The 19,383-nt window shown below is 29.3% G+C and overlaps 1 protein-coding gene across 2 annotated transcripts; it reads right to left on the bottom strand.

Moving 5' to 3' along the window:
• Positions 1 to 489: 489 nt before the first annotated feature.
• LOC107451565 (tonsoku-like protein) lies at positions 490 to 18,760 on the bottom strand. Of its 2 annotated transcripts, XM_071183374.1 has the most exons (4): positions 18,582 to 18,737; positions 14,576 to 14,677; positions 9,516 to 9,646; positions 490 to 6,644 (listed from the first exon to the last, which is right to left on the bottom strand). In XM_071183374.1, the coding sequence occupies exon 4, from the start codon at positions 6,505 to 6,507 to the stop codon at positions 2,587 to 2,589; it is 3,921 nt and encodes a 1,306-aa protein (XP_071039475.1). In that variant the 5' UTR covers positions 6,508 to 6,644; positions 9,516 to 9,646; positions 14,576 to 14,677; positions 18,582 to 18,737; the 3' UTR covers positions 490 to 2,586. The 2 variants fall into 2 exon arrangements, with proteins under 2 accessions (XP_071039475.1, XP_015923190.1); XM_016067704.3 differs by lacking the exon at positions 9,516 to 9,646 and having other exon boundaries at positions 18,582 to 18,760.
• Positions 18,761 to 19,383: the final 623 nt, after the last annotated feature.

Genomic DNA, 19,383 nt, shown 5'->3' on the forward strand with positions numbered 1-19,383 from the left:
CGATACAACTAGTCGATTTTGTTAATCCCAATGTAATCATTTTAATTGTGCAAGTTAAGAATATCTGGCTTTACATAAATGTCATTATTGTAGTTGTTCCGAATTTTGAAGTTTAAAATTACAGTTAGACATCGTCCAAAAAATTTGCACTAGAGTCACTCGGGATAATCGAAACATCAGATCAAATCAAACAAATTAAAGGAAGGAGGATTACAAGTTTACCACCTGTAACCTAATTAAAATTAACATCATAGAAAGCTGTTTCCATGCAACTTCATTGTCAAGAATTGGCTCTGTGTTTTCTCACATCATCAACAAGCTTTATTTATTATATAAGATTAGAAAAAATAGTTTCAAAAGAAAAATTATACCAATGTGTAATAGATTAAAACAGCAGCTGTAGGACTTTTAAAAACACATAGAATTCTGTTTCAGGGCAGATTTTAAACATTCAGAAATATAATATTAGATACAAATAAATAATTATAGTGAAATATCCTTTCTTATTTATTGAACAGTAAAATAAAATAAATGTAACATTGATTTGAACTAAACATTCAAAAGTTTCACATTGTGCTCAACAATTCATTTATTTTACAACTATTGGCATACATATATACTTGTATATATACTGCCATGCAATTCAAAAAAAATCTTAAGCGCTTTGGGCAACTATATTCGTTCTATTGCTTACACTTTGAACGTTAAAATAGAATTTCAAAAAACTAATAAAATTTATTTTCGAAACTTTTTTTTTTTTTGCAATAAGTAGCTTGCCATACAATTTTGACAAATCTCAATTTTGAATTTTTCGTGCAATTGATTTTTCAATTGCACGGCAGTATAGGAAACTACTTGTGTTAAAGATTTATAAGTATGAAGACAAATACATAATGAGTTATACACACAACTGCACATATTTTGTCCACATCTCAGTAAAAAATGTATGTTGCATTACCAACTTTTGAACTGGTACATTCAAATTTCTCAACTATGCAAAATGATCTTCACATTTATGGTTACAATTTGAACACTGGTTTATAGCACATCTTTGATCTGCTATTAACTCTTTTGGTTAATGTTTTAAAAACAGATATACACATACTATTAAAACTGTTTCAAAAATTCTTAGTATCTGCTAAAGGAATAATTTCCTTTGGATGAAGAGAGTAAGTGAACAAGTGACTATATTTAATTTCCATATCATTTATGAATTAAAAAACTTTAAACATTGCAAAATTTACATATTTAATGCTCGCATGGAAAGATTCAATTTTTAGATTTTAGAAACCTTTTTGTTTAATAGTTAGATAATATAAACTATTTAAATTAGATTCCATATATCTTCAGAAATAATAAATAGAAAGCTTCATAATTACTTCATACCCTATAGTGAAAAGTCAGGATCAAAATAGGTAAGAAAGGGCAGACAAAAAGAAAACAATTGGGGCTGAATGAAGGAAATATTTAAAAAAATAAAAGATATTTGCTTATAATAGCTGTTAGTTTTGTTTTTCTAAAAATACAAATAAAATAATAAATGCAATAAAATGATAAAGCTAACATTTACACAAGATATATCCACACAAAAAAATATATTTCTATAATAAGTTAATATTTTAGTTGTTTGCACAATCTGTATTAAATAAAGTGCATAGACTATGTACATTCAACATAACACAATTTCTCATAAATATAAATAAATAAATTGCAATAAAGAAAAAAATTTTTGTCCAAGCAGTAAAATGTACCAGCTTTATTAAAAAATATCAAATTAGTATAAATGTGCTAAAATAAAATTGCTGCACTTTCAAATTAATTGAGCTATTTTATTTATTTTTTTATTCGTTCAAATGAAAAGTTACCTTCTTTTAAACAAAATTATTTCAAGAACGAAGTTTTAGGAAAAAATATTGGATTTTTACTTTATCTGCAGCTTACCTGTTAATGTAAATGAGTAATTTAATAATTACAATGCTATATCAACAAATATTAAAGAATTTGAAATATTTTTGTAATAACTTTTATCTCATTTATTTAAATATAAGAAAATTAGCATTTAATTGTTAACCTTAAACAGTGTGCTATTTAAAATATCAAAAATAATGTTTACACTTTTACATAAGCGAAAAATATTTGAGGTTTTTCTAATTATCAAAAGTTTGCTAATCCTGAAATAGAATACTTATCAAAAAAAAAAAATGTTTATAACAAGTTTCTAGGAAGTAAACTACTGACAGATTTTGATTATTATTATTTAAAGAATTATGTGGGTAAGCTAAGGGGCAAATTTGAGTAGAGCATGCAACAATGTAACTGTTTTAGTTACAAGTTAACCTTAAATAGTGTGCTATTTAAAATATCAAAAATAATGTTTACACTTTTACATAAGAGAAAAATATTTGAGGTTTTTTATAGTTTTTCTAATTATCAAAAGTTTGCTAATCCTGAAATAGATTTAAGAATACTTATCAAAAAAAATGTTAGTAGCAAAATATAGTAGCTTTTTCTTTACTGTTTTGCATATGAAACACAACTGCAAGTTTAAATGAGCAAAGACTATTTACAGATTACAATAGTATTAAATTACTTTAATTTTAACTCACAGAACAAGGAAGGTAAACTAAGACACACAGCTTCATCAAAGTGAATTTCTCCCCATACTTTAAACAAATCTTGTTGTGAAGATTCTGGAATAGAATCGAGGGATATGTGTTTTAAAGTTTTCAATTTCAGAACATCAGAAAGTATTGCAACATTTTTAATATCCCATCGGCAGGTACCAGTTATTATTACATCAACTAACTGATTATTTTTGAAAAAACCACTTTTTAGAAAAATACAAATGGCTTTTGCTGATAAACTTGGATTTAGGGAAATATTTAAAAGCTGTAAGTCAGGACAATGTAAATATTTTGAAAGCATGCTTAAATCAGTATCTCTTAAATGGCATCCTTCTAAAATGAGTTCTTTCAAAGAACAAAATTCACAACACAGAAATTTACTTATCTGCAATCCCATTTTTACAGGTTCACTGGACGTATGAGAAAGATTAAGCTTTTTCAAATTCTTCATAGGTAAGCAAGAGAAAATTTTAGCCACTCCCTCATAGCCTAAATTGTTGCCAGAAATATTCAGCTCTTCTAGTTTTTCACAAGTTTTTAATGATGCACACACTTTTGAATTTTCAAATAAGTGGGAATCCAGATTGCAGGAATTCAGACAAATTGTTGTTAAAGATGGCAATCGTAATATAGAAACTAAATAATCACTACACTTTGAAGAAAGCAAATTATTTCCTAAATCCAAAATTTCCAATTTAGGAAGTTTCTTAGAATATTCTTTTTCTTGAGTAAGATAATTAGACATTTTTTTCACAGATTCGAAGGTTAAGCAACAGCAGTTGATCTTCAATATTATAAGATTTACAAATGATGGAAAACAAGAGATTAGATGATCAAAGCCCGAATCTGTTAGCATAACTCTACTTACATTTAAACATTGTAATTTAGAACAGTGGGATATAGCAGAAAATAACAAATTAATATGCAAAGGAGGTATCAAACAATTGGGAAGTTTGATTTCTTTATCACATTTGGAAAGCTCTTTTGTGATATCATTCAGCGGAACTGATTTGTGTTTTTTGCACACCTGTACATAACTCTCTTCCATAGACTGCTCAACCCAAGACTCTACAAAGGCTGTTACTTCTTCATTATTAACAAAGAGATTTTTTACTATGTCTGAATCACCAAGCAATGCTCCTAACTTTGTTAATCTCAAAACAGGTTCATTTGCAAATATATCACGATATCGTTGTGCTGCCTGCTCAGCTAAATCTCGAACACATGTATTTTCCTCTAAAATGGGTACAAATATTAGTTTATCACATATTTTAACTCTCAAATTAAATGGAAGATTAGAATTCCCATTTAAATTTCTATCTGAATTGTTATGTAAAGTCTCATGTTGGACAACTTTTTGCTCTCTATGTTCAGATTGTTGATTACTAGAGAAATCTTCCATTGGAAAATCTCCAAAATCAGAAATTAAATCATTTGATAGATTATCCTTAGTTTTTGAATATTGAGTGACAGATTTACTTTTTGAAACATTTAAACTAAACGTTTTTCTCTTTTTAGCCTTTGGCTGATTACTAGTGTCGTCAATTAACCACTCGTCTACAATATCCTCTTCATTTACTAGAGCAGGATGAACTATAGTTTTCGCTTCGGACAGAATTTTTTTGGAAATAGTTACTGCACTTCTACGTAAACTAGAAATCACACTTTTATATTCAGAAGCTCCCTCTTGGGGGTCACTTGATTCATAGGCTCTTTTTAAGGTTTTACTTTTTCTAGGAGATGGTGGGTCACAAATTTTCTCATCCTCATCAGATAAATCATCTTCAGAACTTGTACTAGGAGACTGAGATTGCTTATCTGACAACCTAGAATGTTGACTGACTGGTAAACCATAAAAATCTGGAATTACATCAGTTTTTTCACAAGAATATGCATCTTTGATTTTTACATCTTGCCCAGCTTGTTTCATTTTACTTTTCAGTTGTTCCTCAATACTATCACACTGTTTCAAAGAAACTTTATCCAAATGTGCATCATTACGCTTCCACTCTAAAAGGAGATCTAAGGCTGACCTGCCATCATCACTTAAAATCGTTGGGCATGCACCCCTAGACAACAGCAACTGTACTACATTTAGGTGACCATTACGACAGGCATCATGTAATGGTGTTATGCCACCACATTCCGTTCCACTTCTAGGATTAATACTGGCTCTTTTTTCCAAGAGATATTCAACAACCGCATAGTGGCCATAATTACAAGCTTCATGTAAAGGAGTCCAGCCACCATTATCTGTTGCATTCACATTTACTCCACTTTCAAGAAGCATTTTAGCATATGTTAGGTCTCCCTCAATGCATGCTTTATGTAAAGGAGTCTCTCCCTTCTCATTTGTTTTGTTTGTCAGTTTTTTACGTTGTCTTTGACGTCGTGGATAGAGTTTACTGTTTGTTTCCTCCTCCTCTTTTTCAGATTCACTAATAATCACATTGTCAAATGGATTTTCAGAAGCCTCTGCTTCACATTCTTCGTCACTTGAGAGATCATCATATTTTGGGTTCTGCAATTTAACTTTTATGTCTTCTAATTTCTCCAACATTGAATTTTTTTCATAAAAATATGCTAATCTTTCTAATGCTTTGAGAAAAAGTCTATCGATACCAGCAGCTTCAACTAAAGATGCTGCCTTGACTAATAATTTTTCACAATTAGATATTTCTTGTTTCTCTTCATATAATTCAGCCATTTTCCATAATGTTTTAACTTGCTCCTGAGGCTTATTTTCATTACACTGAAGGTCCATATTAAAATATTCAATAGCCTTGTCATTTTCCTCTAAATCATAATATGTTTCAGCGATTGAAAAATATATAGGAGCTTTTTCAATTTCAGCACAGTTCAACTCTTCCAGACATTTTAGGGTTTTTTGATAATAATGTAGAGCTTGCTTGTGACACTCCAAACTAGATAAGCCATCAGCTATCTTTTCGAATAACTGTTTTCTTTCACGGCACTCATCAGAATCTTCAAGTTCTTTTAAGGTGATACATAAACCTGTACAAGTTTTTAACCATCTCTCTACTTTTTCATGTTCATCCTTGTTAGGATAACATATTTTATAAGCTTTTTTATAACACTGTTTTGCACCCTCAAAATCATGCAAAGATAACAATACGTTAGCTTTTAAAACGAGAGCATCGCATAATAGAGTTTTGTTATGAAGTCTTTCTGCTGTTTCAATTGCTCCATCAAGAAGCTTCAATGACTGACTATATTGCTCATGTTTACGATAAACATCACCAAGAGTATACTGGCATCTGTTGAGGTCTTCATATAAATCATATTTAGAAGCCAAATAAATGGCAAGACGAATATGCTCAGCACATTTAGTCAAATTATGCTCTTCAAATAAAAGACCAACATTCAATAGAATACGTGACTTTGCTTGTGCAAACTCTTGGGCAGTAAGTTCAGATCTAGTTTTTTCCAACAATCGTAGAGCACACATATATGCTTTTTCTGAAAGATCACGTGTCTTTTTAACAATTTCTGGATCAGTTTCATTTTTATACTTCATATAATATGTTCTTCCTAATGTAGCCCACGCTCGCTGTTCTTCTACAACTGATTTGATAGATTTACTCAGATTCAGAAAAAAATTCACGTGATGTAAAGCTTTTTTAAAATTGCTGAGTGCAGCGTAACACTCGCCTATTTTTCTGTGGGCAACTGCCATGCCCAAAGCATCTTGAATCATTTTGTTAAATTCAAGTTCTTCCTGGTGGCTTCTAAGAGCTTCTTCAAAACTACCCTCATCAAAAAGAGTAGCGCCAATGCAGTTGCTATACTCGCCAGCCTCTTTCCATTTCCCCTGTGCGACAGCTTTATTTTTTTCTCTTTCTAATTGTTTTATTTCATTCATGATGAAATAGAGTAGAAACAAATGATGAATGAAGAACTATGAGTACATGTTTTAGCTACCAGCTACATGATTTGCAGGCATAAGTTGATGATTTGCTAGAATCATAAGAAAGGTTTCTCATCTTAAATCTCAGATTCCTGTGAAAGAAGAAAAAAAGTGAAATATTATAAATACAAAATCAGTAGAAATATCCAGTTTTCTTTTAAAGAGTCAGACAGGATCAGACATTTGATTTTGTTCAAATTTCCAGTGTATGTACTTTATGCAAAACTAAGTTTCTTTATTTCCATATAACAAATTTTATTCTTTAGACATTTCTTTCTAGACATTATTTCTGATTCAAAAATTTTATTCTAGCTTTGGGGGTCGAAGTGAAGATCCTCCAAAATTTTCAGCAGCAATACTTTTTATGAAAAGCAGCACTGACTATTACGTTGCGTTCTACTACTTCACTAACTAATAAGACAAATACTCACAGTGGATTTACAAAGATCAAAGGTAATTTAAATAGCATAAAAATAAGACTTTTTTCAGATTTTGAACCTCAAATTCTTCTTATGCTAATAATGAACCACAAAGGCATACATTTCTGTGAACACATACTAATGAGTAATGCGTAAAAATAAAAAATCAACATAGGTATGGTGTACATTTGGCACAAGACCATAAAGCTGACCTTAAAGCAGCAAGAAAATGAAATTTTGCTTTCAAGTCCTTTGCTTTAAATGCCTTTACCAAATCTAGACAATTATGAAATTTGCTGAAAAAGAAGCCTTAAGTATGTATGGGTGTTTCTCACGAAATACGGCAGTCTTTTGCTCCAAAATCTAATACTACTATACAAATAAAAGAACTTTTTTTTTTTTAAAAAAAATCATAAATAGCATTGCTGTTAGCAATTTAAAATGACTTTGAAATTTCCATTGACTGTTTTGTATATTTAAAAAATTAATTGAATTTCAAAATGTCATTTTCCTGGTATGTCACAATCAATATTTTTGATAACAAGCTTCAAAACTTCCCATAAATTTTTCAATATCTAATTATTTTTATCTCAACTGTTGTAAGCATTTCTAGAATATATGCAGAGGGTATTATTTCCAAAAACTTCGTTGAAAATAATTTTTTCGGTCAATAATTTGTTTGTCACATGAAAACCAGCCATTTTTCTGGCCACTTTTTTTTAAATACTTTATTACCAAAATAGATAGAGCCTGTAATCAGTATCTCGGGTTAAGAGATTGATAAGAATACCATCCCATCAGAACATGTTTTATTTTCGGAATACAGAACAAATTTTCCGATTTAAAATCTATTTCAAAAACTTTTACAAGGTGAGTAGGTTTTTATGTTGTCATTTTCCTGTCTTCTTGAAATCATTAATAGCATTAACTACATAGATTTACTGGAGTTATTTCAAGAAATCCTGTTCCCTGGGGAAAGTAAACGTCATAGGCCGAAATGATTAATAAAAGTAAAGTTGAATGCTGTAAAATGGCAAAGTGTCATTTTCCTGACTTATGAATGCCAGTTACCAGAAATTTCTTTTTAACAGTATAATGTAAAGAGGGAATGCAAATAATAACCTAATACCCAGTTTATGTAAGATTGTAATATGCTTGTATGTAATCAAAGTTATTTATTTGCTTAGTTATTGATTATTATACATAATTTTATTCTGTACATATCAACAAAAAAAACATTTTTGATTCTTTCTAAAGTGGATAAAAGAATTAATTTAAACAATTCATGGTTCATCCAACGCAAAGGCTTTAGGTTGTTTTTTTTTCTTCAAAACACAGTTAAAATTTATAGGATAAGCTAAGAACATCAGTGCACAATTTAATTCTGTCATATTCTCTTCATATCATATGTCATATTCATATTTCTATTAAAAACAAAGCACTTTTAATAGAATTTCTTAATTAAATTTAATTTTTTTATAGTACCTGTATAACTCGAAACCTCTTTATCTCGTATTTTTCGCCTTTCTGGTGAGATTCGAGATAAACAGGTTCAACTGTATTTTAAATTTAAATAATATAATTTTAAAAAATTCCGATTTAAATTATAAAATTAATTTTACTAGGTTATTTTAAAACATGGGGTCTAAAAACAATCAAGGAAAAATAAATTGAGGAAGAAAAAAAAATAACAAGAAGCCGAGAAGAAACAATATGTTCAAATTGTTCACGATAATTATTTTTGGAATTTATTTACATAAAAAATTAAAATTAACTTTTCAACTTCGTCTTTTTGAGTTTCTTAAGTTGAGTTACTTACTAATAGCTTAAAATGACTGTTTTTCTTTTTTTTTTTTTCCTTCAGCAAATGTCAATAAACTACACTGCTGTCTGTAAGATATTAATAAATGTTACTAAATAAATATACAAAAAAAAGACTATTGAAGACTATAAATTTGAAGAAATTTTTTTTATGAATTGTCATGTTTCCAAAGAATCGCCCATATAGCAGAAACAAAATTCCCAGATCTATGATCACTTATTCAACTTTATTGCCCTAAGCCTGTACCTGCATAATTGAATACAGAAATAGTTATGAATATAGCTGTAAGTTGTTTTTAAAAATGTGATTTAGACAAAATAAGTATCTGAAGTTAACACCCTCCACAAGGTGAGCTTTATTCTCGATCTAGAATTTATCGTGGAGGATGAGTAAAACATCCTTCTAACTATCTATGCAAGTTATATAATGTCCCAAATGAAATGTAATTTTTCAGGGTTGCCATTCAAATCTGTAAAAAAAATCCCCCGTGTTTCCCCTGTACATACTATACACAATATATTAGAGGAAACAACAATTACTGTGCTCTTGTGTGAGATATGTTGGGTTAACTATATTTATTAGTTTTAATTTCTGGATAAACAGCTGAACATAATGTTATAGTAAATGAAATAGTTTAGTATAGCTGAAATATCATGGTTAAATATCCCATAGATTACGCTTTGAGTGGTCACCATTTTTTAAAAGACAAAAATAAAAAATACCTGCATTTTCCCTGTTGTTTTAGGTGATTTTTAAATTGCCTGTATTTTCCAGGTTTTTCCTGTTCTCCCTGTGGAGTGGCAACCCTGTTTTTTAAGTTGAATCCAATGAATTCACACACAAATCGATGCATCTAATAATTAAAAAGTTACTTAAGTTTATATAGAAACAGATAAAATTCTAACTCAGAACTAACTAGGCAAATGAGGTATTGATCTCAATTTATCCATAGGAAAAATTTAGTTCTCTAACAGTCAAAAAATGAATGCAAAAAATTATAGAACAGAATTTTTTATACACAAATGTTTTATAACTTTTAAACAGTTAGTGATCTGAATTGCTGCTATTGATTACTTCAAAAATACATTGAAATCAATACTTCACTTGCCCGAAGAGCAATGCCAGACACATAATATGTACGAGTCACAATTTGCTCTATTTCTAAATAAAAATTAAATAATTTCCTAACTATTAGATGCATCGACTTGGGGGCGGATTTCCTTGGATTCAGCATTAAAAATTACATTGAAAACATACTTCACTTGCCTGGTAGATAGCATCGAGTATGTTTTGGCCTGTTTGCTCCTTCATCCACTTTAAACTCAATATAAAAAATAAAGCTCAACTTGATGAAAGGTGAACTTCATTCATTTATATTGTGTCTAAATCACATTTTTTTTAAAAACAATTTTCAGCTTTTCAATAACCATTTCTATATTCAATTACTCAGTCACTGGCCTCAAAGTTTAGGACTATATAATAAAAGTTGAATCTGTAACCATAGATCTGTGAATTGATTTTGTCAAAGGCTGTTAATGACCTTGAAATTTGTGCAATACAATGAATATTAGAGTAGAAAAGATAATTGCTTTTGAAGATGACAGTTGTATGGCTCATTGATTTTCTAAACAAGAAATATAAAAGTATCCTAGAAAGATTACAGGTGTGTTTCTCATTTTGTTGCTTTTAAGTGTGCAATGATTTGACATGGAATGTTCTAGATAGTTAACACAGACTGCATCATGTTGATATTTGTTTTGACCTATCAAGAATATATAAGATATTATTAGAAAAGTGTAAATGTAATGCTTAATTAAACTCATTTTTTTTATCCCCAATTTTTATACTTTCTTAGATTATTATTTTTGTTTTGGGTGAATAGCATTTGCAATGGAAAATTAAGGATATTATTCAAAAGCTTGATTGTTCAAAATATTTAAAAAAAAATCTCATAAAAATTTAAAACTGTTACTCACTAACTTAAGGGTGGGGTCACTTAGAAAATTTTTTGTTCCTCAGTAGAAATGTTAAATTATGGGGGGAAAAACTTACATTCCTAACTTTATTGGCATAAAATTAAAATAAAATAAAATTTAAAAAAAACTGAAAATCATGGTTCTAAAAAACAGAGAGTGTAGCCAAATTTTTCAACAAAAAATAAGCACCTTTTAAGCACTCAAAAAATATTTTTAAGCACTTTGAAAAAATATCATAATTAGACAGGGTTGGCAAGTTTTTGATATTTGATGGTTTTATTTGCTTGCCAGAGACGATGTCGAGTCACTAATGATGAAACTAACAAGAGAAATGAAATTTTCTATCGCTAATAGAGAAAAAAAATTTACAATGTCTAGTTGGTCCCCATAATGAACAAAATTTAGAGATTTTTCGATTGTATTACAGAGGGCGGAAAATGAAATCTGAAATTGAGAATCTCTTGCAAAATACAGCAGAGTTGCACATGAGAGACAAAAATCCTTACCACTGAATCCAGCTCAGTATACGTAAGTGCGGACCAGCAAGTATTTCATCAAACATGTAAAACGAATGGTGTTCTCATACACTACAGACCGACGGCACGCCGAAATAGATTTCGGTTAAATAAATTGTGAAAACGTTGAATAGGACTATGTCTTTTTGCATAATTTGTGGCGAAAATCAACATGGTAAAGAAAAATATCAAATTTCGGAAAAAAGAAAATTAAGCAATTTTTAAAAACACCCATGTAAAAAAGCACCTTTAAGGGCTTTTAAAAAATGAAAATCGAAAATAAACACCTTTAAGCACTTTTTAAAAACGCTACTCACCCTGAAAAAGCTATAATTATTTGGAAGGGGATCAAGGGGAAAACTCCCCTCAGGAGAATGAGAATTTAAAAAAAGAGATGGAAACTCACATGAGTGTTATTTTAAATTTAAATTGATGAATTGTTAAAGGTAAAAAGGCTTTAAATGGAAGAAAATATTCCCTTCACGGGTAGGAATCTTACAGCATGCCACTAGATCTCATAAGAGAAGCAGAAAATTTCAAATCTCTAACAATTATTTGCCTAGATTTTTCTGTTGAAGTTCTGAGGTAAGAAATCATTCCAGCTATAAAGTCATTTTTTTACTCATGGTCATAATTGTTAGATTAATTACCTTCTTACAGTCAAATTGAAGATACAGATTTTGAAGTAAATTTTCAGTAGTTTTCAGATATGCTAGGTGTGCGTCATTATTTTATCTACTTATCATTTATGTCAGGATGTTCTTAAATGAAAAAAAAAAGTATTGTTTACATACAATTATAAAATTTACTCTTTGATATTTTGAAATTATTTTATTTACTAATGATTAAAAAAAAGTTGAATAATAAGATATAACATTTTGTTTTTCTACAAATTTTAACATGCCAAAATACAAAGCATGAACGAAATATTAAAAAAAAAAATTCATAATTGTTCAAATGTAAATACACTGTCTTTTTCAGATGTATACGGTGACTTATTCAAAAGTTTCTTACTTAATTATGTGAATTCACGGCTATATATTTATTATAAGTATGAGTATATTTATTCCACTCAGCTGAAAGTAAATTTTCTGGCTTTTTTTTCCGCCTCTATTCATAATTAGTTTTCGGGGATTGTTTTAAATAGAGTGGTCTTGAAGTACCATGGAAAAATTAATGAATACAGGTAAGATTGCTTCAATCACCCATAATATTGGCGTGACAATAAACTGTCAAATTTCCATACATTCTGATTTCTATAACATTTCCGAAATATCCGTTCCTGATATTTTGCTCAAAAATACAACTGATTTTTATAAATTTCGCATTTTCCAGGATAGATAGCAAAAGGTTTGTGATAACATGGATATATATATCATTGATTAATACAAAAATTATTTAATTTAATTTTTTCTGAATGGAATTTCCCCCACAGATTTCACGTTGAAGAAAACCTTTAGAAGAGACTATTAAAACCTCTCTCAGCGGCCAGGCAAACATATGCATCAAATGAGGAAAAGGCCAAATAAGGAAACACGAATTTCGAAACAAAAAATTTAACATAACAAATAAGTAGATTAAAATGTATTCAAAATATTTGTGTGAGATTCTTATTTAGAGAGCTCCTCTTTTTGACGATATAACCTCACATTTCAGTCAGAGTGCACGAAAGATGATACTATCAACGATTTAATTTTAGATTTGAAAGTTAAATTAGAAAAAAACATTATTTTAGAACAATCAAGCAACTCAAACAGACAAACCTTGTCTTCTCTTTTAAAGCTAACTAATTTTTATAGTACAAAATTCAATGCAAACTAAAACAAAAACGTACTTGTTTATTTACTTAAAATAGCTTAATAATAATTGGCTAATTTTTTTACACGTCAGTTGGGTTCAAGGGCGCTGGCAGAATATGAAAGGGGGTGCAACCCTCTAACAAACTACCTCCCCCCCCCCAAAAAAAAAATTTTTTTTTAAATATTCCGTTATTACATTTTGTTTTGTTATTACATATACTTTCATTTGTTAATTTTTTTCAATATACATTTCTTCATTGTTAACAAGATATTTAAAAAAAAGTACGAATTTGTTGCACTTGCAAATTTTGCCACAAGAAACAGTATTGATGGCGCTGGCATAGCTACTGACTTTGAAACCCAAATAACTACAAACAGTAGTTTCGTATACTAAAGTGTCTGTGCAAGCTTAACATTGGTATTAATTGTGTTGATGAAGTTTTACAGTTGTGAGAAGTCAGTTTGTGTTATACACCTTTGTTAAACTAAATAACTAATAGAAATTATTTATATTTCATTAAATGAAATTTAAAAATATAGCTTAGATATCAGCCAAGTTTGAGCATGCTCAGTGTACATAAGAAAAGAATCAAAGATGACTCAGAATTCATTGAAAAAGTTATTAACAGATTTGGACAGCAAATAAAACGATTACAATTCTTGTTTGATTAAACAATTTTTTAATTGTTATGTATCAATAATTACTTAATTATTTGTTTTTGAATAAAAATATTTTTAATAAAAAAAATTTTATAACAAAACTGTTTTTCTGTATCTCTTTAATTGTTTTCTAAAAAAAAAAGTCAGGGGGGTGCAAGTGCACCCTTTTATTTAGACCATTTTATTGCAGAATGGAGAGTGGTCGCTCCCGAGAGGTTACCTGTGTATATTCTGTCCGGAGGTTAGATTGAGTGACGATTATATACATATACATGAAAATGAATCAATCTAATTCATCACATGATAGTAAGTTAATTCATATTTCAACAGCTTCTGAAATTTAAATGTTTTCTGAATGAAGCTTTTTTTGAAGCTTCAGAAACAATTGATATTTGTTTCTTCCAATTGATAGTTTATTGGAAAAGCCCAACATTATTTAATATTTTTGACATATTATTAGATTCATTTTGATGTTCAAGAGCAATCTCTTAATATTAATGGTAATTATTGGCAAAAGTTTTTACCCGGTCACAATATAAACTCCACCTAGTATCATTTGGTCATTAGGGCATCAAGCAGTTTTTTTTCATTTGCCCATTCATGTGCTTAATGCACATTTCTAAAATATTTGTTAACTTCGAGATGTGTCCACTGATAGTATTAAGATATACGTCTTTTTCAATCAAATTTTTAAAAAAAACAATTTGTGAAAAAAAACCACCAAGTGGGTTTTTTCAAGGTGGGCCCACCCAATAAAACCAGGGTGGGTTTTTTAAAGTGGGCCCGCTTGGTGAACCCTGAATCAATCAAAATATGTACAAACTAATGATACCTTTTAGTTACTGGACAGAAAACTAGTGACTAAATTTTGTAGTAAACATGATTCCTTGATGCTGGGAAAGATAAGATTTGTTATAGAGTTCCAAATTAGCATCTGGAAAGGAAAATATTAGAGAAATAATCAGTCAGTCCAAACTAAGCATTACTTAGCAAGCATTATGAATAATTACATTATGAAAATATATAGGAAAACCATAAAACAATAAGTAAAAGTTCAGGCATGAACAGCAAACATAAAGAATGGCTAGTACTGTTTTCACAGTCTGAAAAATCAAAAAGCCTGGTCTTTATAGCTTTTTTTATAATATTAAATTTACATTTCTACTTCTTACTTCATTAAATGCATCACAATAATAAGAAAGGGACATCTCCATGTCAGCACTTATTGTATCAACTACAATTGTCTAGAAGACAGAAGGATTTTAAATTTGCAAAAATTGATAAAATATATGTAGAAGTTTGTATGGGGGTAGCAACAAGTTCTACTCTTTAAGCTGGACCTCTTCTGTAATGTTTCTCACAGGCCATAGCCTGGAAGTCACCAGCTATTGGTGATTATTTTGAAGCACGTTTTGATATGGTGGGGATCTCAAGAAATATACCATAGTAACGTAATTACAAAATAATTTACAGTGTACATACCATTGTCTTTACTTTTAGTGATTAGTAAGATATAATTAAAATAATCTTAAGGCAAGCGCTAGTTTTAGATAATGGATAGTCACAAATAACCCGATAAATATGTACTTGTGGCATAACTACCACTATAAATATTAAATACCAAATCACTAGTATATAAGACATGTTAACTTGATTCTATCTTGAGGTACCTCTTGATAGAAGATGGTTGACATAGTCATTAATTAATTCCTTTAATGGTGAGATGATGACTGGTTCACATTAAAACAGTTGATTTGCTTAATATATATATGCTCAAAAAAAAAAAAAAATAAATAAATAAATCTGGTGAAGTAAATAAAAAGTCTCCTGGTAGTGTTTTCACTACAGCGCGAGAATCTCGCTCATTTTTTTCTTTTCTCGCATTAAAAAATTATTAAAGCGAGAAGATAGCACATTCTATTAATCAATTTCAAAATGAGCGAATTTTGTAAAAAAATTCGTCTTTTGCCATTTTGAATAAAATTCGTTTCACTTTTCTTCCTTGATCTTTCATTATTTTCAACATGGATCCCTGTTATCTAGATTCCCTATTTACCAGTATTGTTCAGAACCAGGGTTGGCAGGTTTTTGACATGTGACAGTTTAAACCATGGTTTAAACCGTTACGTCAAAAACCTCACTGTCAAAAATGTCGAAAATGTCAAAAACCTATATTCATATGTGAAATTTAATTATCAAAATGAAAATATATATTTTTTATAAAGGATAGTGTTTCTAAATATGTTCTAGAAAAAATAAATTTAAAATTTTGAAGAAACACTTATATTTTGAATAGTAACCAAAATCTTGTACTTTTGAAAGCTCACATCTTTTGTAATATTATGTATTCATTTTCATGTGTTATTGAAAATCTGCAGTGATATTATTAAGAAATTTATTTATAACCAAATTTAGTGTATAGTATAGATTATACTAAAAATTAGACATTTTTAAAGATAAACATTAGCAGTTTTGTACATTAGACATCTTTTAAAGAAAAATCTTTTTAATATTCTTTTAAATCTTCTTAATAATCTTTTTAACATAAGACAATACAAATTTAAGTGCTTTCTGTTAAATACACAGAGTAGTTAGTGTCGATTTACAGTATATTCAGCCTATTCATTTACTATGCTGAAAATTTAGTTTATCCAAATACTTGTGAATTTCATTTTGCTGAATACTATATAGTTTTGTTGAATATCTAAATATTCAGCTGTTGAATAATTACTTCTTGCTTTCAAGATATGCATTATTTGTATTCTTAATACAAGTGGAGAAAAAAAAATTAAGAGATAAAAATTGTTTTAAAATGATAAGTGTAATAATTATAAATAAATATAATAAACAATATGAATTATATTTATCATTATTCACAAATATAACTACTTTTAAATTCAAATTAACATACTGGATAATAAAGATATTCGGTATAACATTAAAAAAAATTTTTTATACACTTGTATCTTATATCAAGTTTGTATTTATACAACATAACTTGTAAGTTCCTTATAAATATTAGTTATATGTTCCTTATATGTCAAAAATGCATAGTAATAAACTTTTAATTTTCTTAAGTATCAAAAAAAAAATTTTTTTTTTTAAAATATAAATATTTAAAAAATTTTTGTGCAAAATTTTTCTGCACATGCATTTGAATATAAATTTCTGAGATTTTAAATCTGTTATTTTACCTTAATTTTAATTAAAAAATATTTTAAAACCTGCTGATTACCTATAGTATAATTAAATTTCAATATAATGCATGGCAACTGTTGGTAGTTTTGAAGTTTATATATTTTTTTGGCAAACTTTAGTTTTTGACATTTTTGACGGGTTTTTGACGGTTTAAACCAGTATTATACTCTTGTCATGTCAAAAACCACTTTTCGACGTCAAAAACCCAACCCTGTTCAGAACCGGTGCGAACACAATGCCCCCCCCCCCGAATGACGGAACACCTTTCAGACCACATTTTTCTGCAACCACGTGTTCACGGAAGGTAAGATTTCTTCACATAAGACGTTAAAATTTTTTTCAATGCTACAAATTTACTAAGCGATTTTGAATTGTTCAGCATCTGTTGCAAGGTCATTTAGCAATCACAGGGGTCTGTCTAGGTTTTTCTTAAAAGTACCTATTTTGTGAAAATTTTGACATAATTTGTGAAAAATTAAAAATTATATTAAAAAGTCAACACTAAAACATGGTAAAAATATAGATTTATCCTTTCTTAAGGGAGACAAAAATAAAATTTTAAGAGAAAGTATTTTGTGAAAATACCGTTTTTCCTAAAGTTGAATTTGTGAAACTACCGTTAATTTGTGAAGGTACCGCTAAACGGTAGTAAATTCGGCCTGGACAGAGCCCTGAATCAAAACCGAATTAAGACAAAATATTGTATACAAATGACTGATAAACATTTGAGCAACCTAATGAGAAAAGCTGATGAAAAGTAGATATAGATCGTTTTCTGTACGATGATGCAGCAAAAATATTCAATGCTTCAAAAATTAATAAAGATGTTAAAAATTTATTATAATTAAATAAATTTTTTTTTCCAAGTCTATTGGTGTTTCTTTAATTTTTAGAAATCTCACTTAACTTTTTGAGATCTCACCCTGTTTTTGAGAAAGGGTGAGAAATACTCTCATTTTTTTTTTCTGTAATAAAAACACTGCCTGGTCAATAAACAAAACTGAAGCGGGAAAAAATTAGCGAATTGCTATGAACAAAAATAAGAAAAAATAATGAGCAAAAAATGCTATAAGAAAAATGAAGACAGCATATAATGAGCGAAAATGATATAAAAATTTATTAACAGCATGAATCAACTAGTGGTAATCATTCATTGATATCCCAGATAAAATTCTGGAAGGGGAGTAATGTGGCATAACTACCACTATAAATATTAAATACCAAATCACTAGTATATAAGACATGTTAACTTAATTCTATCTTGAGGAACCTTTTGATAGATGAAGGTTGACACAGTCAATAATTGAATCCCCACATACTGATGTGGAAATATCTCCTTACATTTCATTGGATATATTATTGACTTTGCCACGAAAAAAGTTCGCTACTACTAAAGAATTAAGATAACTTTTTTAAATTTTTATCTACTTATGACCTATTTATAAGCAAAACTGTAAATCATGTTGCTAATAAACTAAATACTGAAATATAATAGTAATTTAATAGGAAATTTAAATCAATCGAAATAAATGAATGGCCTCAAAAACAATATAGCAAATAATAAAAAATGCACAAATACAACTAGCAGAGGTTGATAAAGGGGGGGAAATGCACAATCAAAATTCAAACAAATAACTTACAAAGTCTTCTAAATAATAAACGATTTTATTATTTAGAACATTCCTCAAAGCAAAATATTCTCATTAATGAAATATGCAACCAGAATAGATATAAAGGGGGATATTTCTTATTGTAGTCCCTGGTTACCAGTAAAAGTATTACAAATTCGGCGCAATTTTTAAAGAACGAAAAGATAAACAAATACAAAAGTAGTAGTAGTATAAATGTGCTTGTAGCTTTCATGGCAGAAAAGAGATGAAATTGAAGACGCGTTATCGTTTTAGTGGGAAAAGGATTGTTGATCGAAATGGGCTACAGATGGCGTAGAAGAGAACTCTCTACCTATGGAACCTATGGTTATGGAACTCTACCTACCTAGGAAACTATGTGGAATTGAAAGCTTCAATGAACAGAATTAAAAAAGAATGCGTCGATTTTTTTAGTGTCGGTTGTGTTCATAAGTTATGAGAAAGACAAAGCCACTTGGCCGAGATGCTTTCGAAAATTAACTGTGGAAGAATCAAATATCGAACATAGGTACTGGGTACTTTATTAACGACACTAGAGCTACTCTTTACGCTATCACGACTTTCTGGAATGATGATCCGAAAGAGGAGGATCCGAAGACATACCATCGCAATTTTGATCCTCTGCAAAACAGAAAGCTTTGACAACCCGATGACCTGCGCGAAGTCAAGGACTTTACGGCAGAACAATTTAATGAGGACCGATACCAGTCGGACATTGGAGTAGAATATGGTTGATAGTTTCGAATTCCCTAGATCTTCGTTTGTTGGTTTGTGACAGACCAAACCTAAACAG

Source organism: Parasteatoda tepidariorum, chromosome 7, assembly GCF_043381705.1.
Source record: "Parasteatoda tepidariorum isolate YZ-2023 chromosome 7, CAS_Ptep_4.0, whole genome shotgun sequence".
Classification (NCBI taxonomy): domain Eukaryota; kingdom Metazoa; phylum Arthropoda; class Arachnida; order Araneae; family Theridiidae; genus Parasteatoda; species Parasteatoda tepidariorum.

Excerpts from the sequence above, each read along its gene's own strand:
- LOC107451565 (XM_016067704.3), bottom strand. The coding sequence starts at position 6,507 with ATGAATGAAATAAAACAATTAGAAAGAGAAAAAAATAAAGCTGTCGCA.